We start from the raw sequence: 11,643 nt of genomic DNA, 5'->3' as shown, positions 1-11,643 counted from the left end.
AAATAGTCAAGTCCACTGTATATTATGGGTATTGAGATAATGTAAACAACTAGAAAGAAATGTTGGCTTATGTTATCATGGAGATAGTGGGGATCATAAATTTTTAGCAATGGTTAATCTTAGTCAGCTGATTATTACTACTGCTGTCAATGTCACAATCCCAATCTGACTCGTTGTTTGCTTGCGAGTTGATTGTAAAGTTTATTTAATGAGGTTATGTTTGGAACTTTCCAATGTCTGAAATAAAACTTTAACAGTATTGCTAACCTAATAGTAAAGGGATATTTTTGTTGCTTATGTTAAATCAAGATTTATTTTTTATATAGCAATGGTAAACTAAATTTTCTAAACCTGATCCAGTAATGTAAAATGGCTTTCTTAGAGGTAAGTTGCTAGAATAATTTTAGTTCATAACCTAGGAATTGTATAAAAAGTAATGACAACATCGGTGCTTTTATCTTTATATTTCTTAATCTATGAATTGTAAGAAGATAATAACTAGTTGGTGTATCTATATTTATAGTTACTACATTCAATACTCTACATAGATGCTGATATAAGCAAATCTAAATTTGATGTTGAAATTTGAATTTGGAAGTTATTCTCTACTTAGTGTAGTATGCTACATATTATTAAGATGTTTTATTCCGGTAGGCTTTAATAAGCGGCCTACACTCGTTATTTGTCTGTTTTTTTTTTTTCAATTGGTTCAATGTTTTGATCTGAAGGAATAATTCGATATTACAATTTATTTAACTTAGCATATGATTTCTACTTATTAGTTATAGTCATTTTAATGTAAACAATAAACAGCAAGAAGTAACGATTATTTTGAGACTTGAAAATGTCGATGACTATGAGGAAAATATGTAAGATATTTCTCACAAGTGGAGAGATTTGTTTACTTTAGTGCCTTCAACGTGTTGGTTTGGCTCCTGGTAACCCATGGGGAGAATTCTTTCCCCATTTCACAAAATTACTTATTACGGTTACTTATTGATATCAAGCTAGGCAAGTTATAAATATTGTAAATACTCTTAAATATCTGTAAATATTCTTTGATATCTAGACGTAGTTAGTTTTCTTGTTTTGTATTGTTAGGGTTAAATTTATGTTTTTAAAATTGTAATGTATGAGATTCTTCTTGTTACAGTAATTTATTGTAACTCTTGTTGTGGATGATTTTTACATATCGAAGTTAAATAATATATCAATCAATCAATCAATCAATCAATCAAAATGCTTTATTTACAATTTCATCAAGAAAATGTAATGGCGTCAAAATACAGAATTGTCTTCATGCTTCTTGCTTTACAAAATTAGTAGGTTTGTGTCATGGTGAAGAATTCCTCCAATGTGTATAGCGGTCGTTCCACCAGCCAGTCCTGTAGTTGTCTCTTCAGTTGTTGCGTGTTCAGGTTCTTCAGTGATTCTGGTAGTGCATTATACAGTTTACGTCCGATGTACGACGGCTTCTTGCTGTACTGTGTAGTGTGGTGTAGTGGAAGTATGTAGTCTTTTGCTCGTCTCGTGTTGTAGTGGTGGATATTCTCCCCTCGTCTGTAGTCCTGCTGGTGTGTGTGGGTAACAACAGTGTGGATATAGAGACTTATCACTGTTAGAATTCCTAGTGCTTTGAAAGATTCTCTACAACTCTCTGTTGGTTTTAGATCAGCAAGTGTTCTTATTGCTTTCTTTTGTAGGACTAGGATTCTATTTAGGTTTTGTTTGGTTGTGCCACCCCACACTATCAAACCATACCTTGCTCGAATTGCTCGATAAAAACAACCGAATAACAAGTGTAGGCCGCTAATTAAAGTTTCGCCTTTTACTCCAGCCAAAAAAGTATGTTCTCTGAAGATCACTCCCAAGTGTAGATCACTCACATTTATATTGTAGTTTTTGTGTTATATGTTATTAAATATAAAATTACTATAAGTATTGAAAAACTTTGGTAAATATTTAAATAGCCACTTCACTTAATTTGATGTTTTTTTTTTTTTTTTTTTTTTTTTTTTTTCAAAAGGAAAATGCTTAAAAGGTAAAGTTAAAAAAATTGAAAGAAAGAATTTTTTAAGCCAGAAAATAAAAAAAACCCCTTGTAAAAGGAACTAGTAGTTAAACACGCAGTAGTGCTTCCAACCATCGACATGGGCCGCAGCAGCTTCAAGTGCTGCCAAGCATTGGTGGCAACGAACTAAAAACATCCTTTGAGATAGTACCAATCATTAATATACAATATTCAAGAGGCTGTTCACTAATACCTAAGAGCTAAACATATTACAAAGTCACCTAACCGTACCCTGCTATTATTCTATGTAGCAGGTGGACAATGGCCTCTATAATTGAAGTTGGTACCAAAGAATTTCTAACTATATTGAATTCATAATATGTTACTTGCATTAGCTAAAAACCTTAAAAATTACAGTTAGTTATTTAACACTAAAACACTACCGTGCGTAAATTTTATGTATATGCGTCATGTTTATAGTCATACCTATTCCCCCCCCAACCTTCCGGTTTAAGCTTTGGGCAGTGCTTCTACTGAACAATGGTCGTTCGTCCTCCGAAGTGTAAGGGTGTGTGTAGTTCTTTTTCTTATCTCAATATTGATTTTTATTTAGGCTGTGCGTCAATTTTACATAGCGGTAGTATTGCTTGATAAAAAAATACGTATATTTTATGTATAAGTGTGTATAGTAATATAAGTAACTAAACCTATTTTAGGTTGTTTTTTGGTAAATAAAAGTCTTGGAGTTAGTAGACAATTTGTAGGCTTTTTGGAAAGGATGAGTTTCTATGGCATTGTAGATATGAAAATATCGTTAGGAAAACACCATGTATCACATATGCACGCATTACACACCCGTACACATGCTTAAACACATGTATCATCACCTTAAATAAGCACATAGGCAAGAAAATACACAAACACAATACACAGGCATGAAAATAAACCTTTACATAACCTAAAAAAACAAAAATAAACATGCTACGTAAAATTTACTTATCGGTAGTAACAAAGGTATATCAAAACACGGTAGTGTTCTAGGGTTAATAACAATTAATTTTTAAAATTTATTATATCGATTGTTTATTTCCAATGTACCTGACAAAGTGTTCGGCACCTGCTTCTGATACCTTTTGTTAAAGTTCTCAGTTTTATGGCTACTTTCTTCAACCTTAAAAACGGAAGTTTTACTAAACGTATTCAAAAATTTAAAAAAATACTAAACAAGTTGCGTAGTGTAAATGCCATTTATGCAGTGTCGTTTGACTAGCCTATGCATGAAGTTATGTGATTCCAAAGAAGCTATGAAAGAGTATTGTACTCTGTCACAAGGTTTTCCTCTGAAATCACTTCATTATAACCTTTCTCTCAGGAAAATTAATTAGGATATTTTCTACATATATATTTTGATGTATACCTCACCCACTAATCTTCAGAGACTTTAAATGTGTTCATTAAGTCCTAAATGCAAATATGGGTACTTTGGGATTATACCGACCACACCCAGACATGAATCTTTATTTGACATTTTGCTTCTACTGATTACTAGATTAGCTTAGAACAATATTTCGTCAATATAAAACAGGAATTGTCGTATCGCAAACCCCTCCCCATCCTCAGACAGAGGTCAAAGTCGAGCGGTCTAGTAGATAACGTGATTGCAGAGTCTCGCCGCCCGTTCAGCTGGTGCATCACTTTGTTGTACTTCCGTGTTTTACCTCTACATTTCTCCAAACACAAAAATTCAATAAAAACAAACATTATCAAACTAAAACTAAACTATTTATTGAAAAAAACACTCAAAACTTGTTTTTATTCTTGATCATACTCCGCCACCCAAAATGCGAGTGCCATGCCTTCTCGCTGATGTCAACGAAAGAAAAACATCCCTCGAGATAGTACCTATCAGTAAAATATCAAATTCTAGAGGATCTGATCAGAAATATAAATTGAATTGTAATGGAAAGGCAATTATCGTACCGTGAAAATCACGTGATGCCGCGTGGCCTGTCGTAATCGGGATTCTCGAGAAAGATAAGATAACAGTGACAACAATACCGATCACAATGCCTGGAAATGCTTGTAAGTTTGTAATTAAAGAGTTGTTTTTTCGTTCTATCATGTTTGTTTAGCTATAAATTTATATTTTTGTGTTCTTCATACTGGTGTGGTCGGTATAATCCCAAAGTACCCAAATATGAGAGAATGTTACTAATTATCAACACTAACTACATAAATTATATTAGCTAATCATTTTATCAGCATGTGTGACTGGGCTATTAAGAAATCTAGCAATTCAACATTTGAAAACTTAATTTGTCAGCTTATGGTATAACAGTATTAGCTTTATTATAAGTCATATTACTGTCCAACTTTGTTACTTGACCTATTTCTGTTTTTGTTTTACAGTGGAGGAGATTCAATTTCTTCGACTTGAAAAAAAGTATAGACTCTCAAAAATTACAACAATATATTGGGGTAAGATTTAAAAAATGTTTATATTGAATAAAATAGAATTAAATATTTATGAGGTACAGTGAAGTTGTAGTGTATGTCTACTTTTTGTTGTGTTTCATAGCTTATTATGATATAGTACATGTTGATTATGCCTTTTGGAATAATAGATAAAGTTTAAGTTAATATTAGGTTCATTCTAGATTAATTTCTTAAAACCATACTGTGACCCCGAACGGATACTAGAATGAACCAATAATAAATAAGGCCCACTCCCATTCCCTCCTTTTTGGCGCCATCTTGTTTCCGTCGTGACAATTGCCACTTACTATTGGCCTCTGGTCAATCCTACGTGGTTGGTCAGTGAATGCAGAGCTGTTGTTACCTGTATTCTGTAACCTGTTCAGTTTTAATAATTAGTGTTGTAGCTATGGTAGGAAGGGTTGATTCAATGTGAATGTTGAATTTAACTTCAGTTCACCTTCTTTTTCTGGTATCTAACACAGTCTCAGACTTTAGTATATGTGTAGACATTTTATTTCGAATTGATCAATTTATATATTTTTCAGGATGTCCGTATTACAGCGACCAGCAGTGGTAGGGGTTTGTTAGTTCTTGCCGACTCAGATGGAAATGTTCATCTTGTCACCCGAAGCTTTGAAATATCTACATTTCGTGCGTATGACCGCAATATATCCATCGTTGAGCAAGGGCGTCAGTCACCCTTCCTCGTCACAATCGGTGTAAGTGTGAAAGTCGATGTAATATCAATATATTATTCTTTGTTTTCATAGTTTAAATATTTCAAAATAGCAATAGATACTGTCTGATGTTGGTGAAAGTAAAATGTGAAATAAGAATAAACCACGTGCAGTTGACAAAGCTAAACATCAACCACCTAGGTGCTACTAGCTAGGTTTATTGTACCTTCTTATGATATTTTAACAGAAAAGTAATTGTTCTTTTTAGCTGACTTCAAATACAAGGTTAATTTTTATAAGTAATCTTTGTTGCTAATGTGTCGGTGGTTGTGAAAACTAAGTTTGAGAAAACTTCATGAAGTAATTTATATCACTAGATTATTATTAATACCGCAATGATCAAAACTATATTTTATAATCAGACAGTTAAGCATTTCAAGGATATTTTTAAAACAAAAAAAACTTGATCTCATTGGAATTTATTAACGATTTAGTTGTCCTTTAATTAAGTAACACCTAAAATTGCTCTTTTCAGACTCCCCTCCTCCCTTCATAACGAACTTGTAAAGGTATGATAAACACCCCTCAATAGCTACATAAAGCTGCCACCAATAACTCCCCCCCCCCCCAAAAAAAAATTATATCATTTTAAAAATTGTGATATAATAAAGACAATTTTAAATTCCAAAGTAAAACATGATTTATTAATATAAAACCATCATTACTCACCTGTAGAACATAATTTTTATTTGTTTCCTCTTTCTTCTCGGTATGTGGAGTTTTGTAATTTAATATCAACAGTCGAAACAGCTGTTTCCTGTCTAATTTTCTAGACATTTTAACTAAAATCTAATGCAACCACAACATAGCAAGACAATCACTATACTATCACACAGTATGGATGGACTCACTGTATTGTTAAGGCACTACTCTACGGACATTATACATTTAGCACTGGAGTATACAAAGGCTACTTGCACTTGAGATTTTGGACTTTATTCCAAAATCCGTTGTGTTTGCCACCAGGCAGCCGCATGTTCTTTAACAATTTAAGAAGTGTTATTAATAGTTTGGAATGAACTATTCTCTTGAATACTCTTGAATGGCTGTTACACCCAGCCAGTCTCACATGTCGTCCAAGAGTTGTGATACCTGTGAACCCACCATTTAGATTTAAATAATAAACAGTTTTCTATTTCGACACACATGAATTTTTTTCCTGAATCGTTTTTCAAAAACAGAGAGTACCAAGTTCACAACCTGAAATGTCTCATCACTAGGATAAGTGAGACTCTCAGATCTCTGAACGTACTCTTGGTTTCTTATGAACTTTTGGTTTCTTATGAAAGCTTTATTGGTGCAGTTTTCATATGGCAATTTCATTGAAGCAACTTAAGCATTTGAACTTTTTATGGCATAAACTAATGCCATATCCCGTGAAAAATCTGACATAAATAAATTAACTGCGGCTAAGAATGCAATTTTCAAATTCAAAGGGTGTAGTCTTTTTAGTTGAAGCATTTATGATGTAATATGATGAGGCCCTATGATGTTTTTTGAACATAATTAGGCACAGATGTAATAATTTTAATTCAGTCTAGTTAAGAGGTTCAACAGTAAATATAATATTTATTGGTTCTTATTTCAGAAGTTGTGCATGTAATATTGTGCATCGTTAGTTAAAATAAGACATTTCTGACCCCATTGGCTTGATGCTCCAACCAAGAAAATATATACATATAAAGCTTTCATAAATCTACTTCGGGCAAAAAGCCACCAACTTACATTAATGAGGTCCAGGGTTTGTTTCTAAATGATAAATTGCTTTTAAGCTGAAGCAATTTTCGAAATGATTTTGGTTGTGTTGAATCGCAAGTGCAGATAATGGTCTTGTATGTTTGTAATGCCAACTTTACAGGAGTGTTAAGTACCCATGCTCATAATTGAGACTGGTAAACGGTCGCAGCGTCCAGGGTGCAAGGTTACAGCTAGAGAAGGATTCATAATCAAGAGTTGCAGTGAGCAGCTATGGCAACTGTGCGCAAGTGTGTGTGGGGATGTTAACATCGCTCTACCGTTTAATTGTTCTAAACTGCATGCTCACATTACTTATGGCACTCTCTTGTGGGGCAACTCTGCTGGTGCAAAATTAGTTTTTAAGACTCAAAGAAGGGCGTTACGAGTTATTGCAGGTATTGGTGAGGGAGATTCTTGTAGGCCTGTCTTTGTTGATCTAGGTATTCTTACCCTTCCATGTATATTTATTTTGCTAAGCCTAATTTTCCTTAAAGAAAATCTTAATTTGTATAAATTTAGAAGTTATGTCCATAACTATAGTACTAGATCTCAGAACTTGATAGACCTAAAATACTTTAGATTAAGTAAAACTCAGAACAGCTACATGTACATTAATGTAAAACTTTTTAACCTACTACCACCAGATGCAGTTACCACTACTTTAAGGAATTTCAGAAATTGTCTTGTGAAATGGCTGAAGCAGAAGGCTTTCTATTCAGTAGAAGAAATACTTTTACATGATTTAAGTAACCTTAAATTTTAATAATGCTATGTTTTAATTTTTAACAATTATTATTTATTGTTTTTATTGTTATCTGTTGTTTGTTATTGCTAATATTAATTTATTATTATTTATTTTAGCATTAAGTTTTAATTAATTCTATATTTTGCCAATTTTTTAATTGTATATTTATTTGCATTTCTCTATAGAGATGGTGTTCTTGACTGTTGATCTAATAGTACATTATTGTAAACCTTATCTGACTTTGTCAATGTATATAACATATGTGGGTCGACAATAAATGATTCTTGATTCATGTGCTGCATTAGTTCCATGACACTTCGCTTTGCACTGCTCGCCAGTCACTAATAGCGTGTGTTTCTAGCATTAGCTGCTAGGTGTCATATAAGTTAAGGGATTTAAAACGGATACAACATATAGCATTGAATACTCGTAGTTATCTTCTCAGGATTCATAATGAAGGGTTATATTAACAACGTTGTTAACACTGAAAAGATCTGAAATCTACAACACGTAATGAATTATCTTAGTGATACCAACTGTAACACCTCCCATGATTGAGTGTAACTGGGCGTAGATGGAATGCACTTTAATGTTTTTATGCAAGAGGTGAATATGGAAAAGTACTAAGGAGATAAGAAATATTTGATTTATCTCTTGTTGTATAGATAAATTATTGTTATCTTTATATAGACAATTATTTTGTGAATCAAGGACACTTTTTTCGATGACCCTGTTAAAAATGAAAATATTATAGGAAGATGAAGTCGGGGTGAACCCTGTGATCAAGGTGTGGAATGTTGAGAAGCCGGACCGTCAAGGTCACCCCACTTGTGTGCGGATCTCAAGAGCTCACTTGCCCAACAAAGCGGTGTCCACGTCATGTTTGTGTCTCAACGACAATCTCACACTGATGGCTGTCGGGTTCATTGACGGCTCAGTCATCATCTATCAAGGTATTTTCACTTTTAGATCACGTATTTAGTAACTGTGAAGCCAAAAGAAATGCACTGAACCAAAGATGCTAAGATACAAAATGCTGTCCCAATTTTTAAGTTCTACAATAGTTATATACAAGATCCTTTACAAATATCAAGATGTTGTGAAAACTACTGCTGTTGGTTGTGTTTAGGTAATGGCAGAAATTGTCTGATTCAGACGCAGAATTCTTTATACAATCTCTTTATCTCATTTAATAGTTGAAATCAACTTTAAAAATGTTGTTTCGTACGCAATTTAAAGCACATTTAAGTGTGAAATATATGTAGCTAGCTCAATTAATGGAAATTTGTATATTATGCCTATATACAATCTGTTTTAAAATACAGCATTATTGTTTTGAAAACTTCCTCTGATCTAAGCAAAGTTTTTACAGCTAAAAAATGTTTAATAAGAGTAATTATGGGAGTTGCATACAGGACAAGTTGTCACCCCTTATGTCGTAACCTAAAAATAATTACATTGCCTTCTTTATATATTTACGAGCCTTTAAGATCCGTGCATAAAAATACGACTTACCACCAAACATTCAATATTGAACAGATACACAATACCTGTTATTAAATTTATTCAATTTTCCTCACATAAACTCACCTTTTATGAAAAGTCCTATTTATATGGGTATCCGACTTTATAATCAAATTCAAAACTAAAAAAATCTCCCTGAATCAAAATATGAAGAGGCTGTGAAAGAATTATTACTGAGTAAGGCCTATTATAATATAAATGAAATTTTGAGTAATGATATTGGTCAGTTTTATCAAAATAAGACATATGTATTTTAGTTAAGAACATTATACTTGTGTTTAGTGTAGAAATATTAATTAATGTTTATTTGACAATGCACAAATTTTTAACAAATTTTGTAGCTTATACATTTTAGTTAAGAACTTTCTTGTGTGTTTTAAATGTAATTATTGTTAATATACATTTAGTTATGATGATGCACCAATTTGTTGTTACTTTTGTAACGATCTTACAAATGTAATGTGCAAAAAATAATTGAATTACCTGAATGAAGGTTTCCACAATTGTTCATTGTTAAGAGATATTTAAAATAGAGTATTATTAATAGAGTATTAACAATTTTACATAACTGAATATAATGAATATTAGTTATTATGTTCAGAATAATAAGTACTTAATAATTATTTTCTGTTAAAGGAGACATCACAAGGGAGAGAACAAATAAACAAAGAATTCTGAAAGGGGCGAGTCAACCAGTGACTGGTCTTGCGTTCCAGACCAATGGCAAGGAGACATTTCTCTTCGTGGCAACTACCACCAATGTGTACTTGTATAACATTACACATAAAGATCGTGAAACTAAGGTGAGGTTATTCATATATGTTTTTTTGTTTGCAGTCTTTTTGGCTATTTAACCCTTTGAGGGCCGTCCAAAAATGGTTATTTAACCCTTTTAGGGCCGTCCAAAAATTTAGTTTTATATCTAAACACCCAGTTTACGTGTAAAAAAGACCAACCTAAAAATGGAACTTTTTAAGCACTCATACAAAAACTGTTGTAACCCATCTTTAAATAGTATTGTCTTAATTATTTGCTTTACTTATTGTTATAATTAAATGCATAACAAATTTTAAAGTTATTAAGGTATTATATAAGTTAGACAAACTTGGCATTACAGGCGTAGCCAAGATGTGGTTCAAGAGCTATCTTGAAGACCAGAAACAAATAGTAGAAATAAAGCAAGCAGCAAAAAGTGCAGTTACAGAAATGACCAGATCAAGACCTCTACCTGTAAATCATGGAGTACCCCAAGGGTCTATTTTGGGACCAGTACTGTTTATACTATCCACAAATGACATACCAGAACATCTTGACGAATTTTGCACAGTCTCAATGCATACCAATGACACCACCGTACTCCTGAGTTGACATAATGATGATCTATATGTCAAATCATTTACAACACTGAATATGTCTTGTCAATACTGCCTTTCAAATGACCTGGTGGTAAATTTAGACAAAACAAGCCAAGTAGCTTTTGTGAGAAGATGAGAAGAAGTTTTAACAATACCTAATGTGGAAAGAAATGCAAAGGCCAAGTTTATCGAAAGAAGACTTACAACTTGACAAACTTAAATATTTTTATTTAGCCTATGTATCATCTTATATGACGCCATTTTAGTGTATGTTGTATTTGAAAATAAAGAATAAATTAATTTTTAATGTATTAGTTATTTATTTTTACATTATTTATTTTTTATATTTGATTGGTAAAAACTAGGGTAAAAAGTACAAAAGTATTGTAAAAAAGTATGAATATTTTCATACGAATACAGGGAAAACATGTAAATACCGTCAGAAATAAAGATTTTGGAAATCTTTCAAAAACATTACAATGCAGCATACTATGTGAGTCAACTTGAAAGTTTTGTACAAAAGGTATTAACCTTCAAAAAACCTTCAATATAAGTGATTTGAAAGAATATATTTTTGTGTTTCTTTCAATATTATATTCCTAAAAATAAAGATATAAAGGAATAATGTGGTCAAATGAAGTGTGTGAATATTTTTCAGCGTGATGCCATTTTGAAAATATAATGCAAGAACCTATATATCAACCTGCAGCCATCAGAGGGTTAATATAAGACAATTTTCTACATAACAACAAGTTAAATTAAGTTTATATTATCACTCAATATGATAAATTGCTACATTTATGTATTTGAACATCAATTTCAGTGTTATTTAAAAAATACATTTTAATGAAAACCATTAGAAGAAGGGAGTGTAATGTTTCATTCTCTTCATTAGTGTAGTTATTGCAAGGAAAATAACTAATAGAATTAAAATTAGATTCAAGATTCGTTGTCATTAAATAACAATTATGTTGCAATGGACTTTGTCAACATAGAAACAATACAAGTAGTAGAATAAAATTAAATATAAGTAGTGTTAGAAAATAGTACAATTTT

The 11,643-nt window shown here is 32.1% G+C and overlaps 1 protein-coding gene across 1 annotated transcript in view; it reads left to right on the top strand.

Moving 5' to 3' along the window:
• Window positions 1-158: 158 nt before the first annotated feature.
• Window positions 159-11,643, top strand: part of LOC124361859 (vacuolar protein sorting-associated protein 11 homolog) — a 43,671-nt gene continuing 32,186 nt past the window's right edge. The window contains exons 1-5 of the mRNA XM_046815898.1: window positions 159-384; window positions 4,421-4,489; window positions 5,035-5,208; window positions 8,463-8,661; window positions 9,869-10,035. Of these exons, the coding sequence (XP_046671854.1) occupies window positions 370-384; window positions 4,421-4,489; window positions 5,035-5,208; window positions 8,463-8,661; window positions 9,869-10,035 (624 nt within the window). The 5' untranslated portion in view covers window positions 159-369. The remainder of the gene's footprint in view (window positions 385-4,420; window positions 4,490-5,034; window positions 5,209-8,462; window positions 8,662-9,868; window positions 10,036-11,643) is intronic.

This window comes from Homalodisca vitripennis, chromosome 5, assembly GCF_021130785.1.
Source record: "Homalodisca vitripennis isolate AUS2020 chromosome 5, UT_GWSS_2.1, whole genome shotgun sequence".
NCBI classification, from domain to species: Eukaryota; Metazoa; Arthropoda; class Insecta; order Hemiptera; family Cicadellidae; genus Homalodisca; species Homalodisca vitripennis.
Note: the sequence above shows the minus strand (reverse complement) of the source record. Positions and strands in the feature narration are given on the sequence as shown.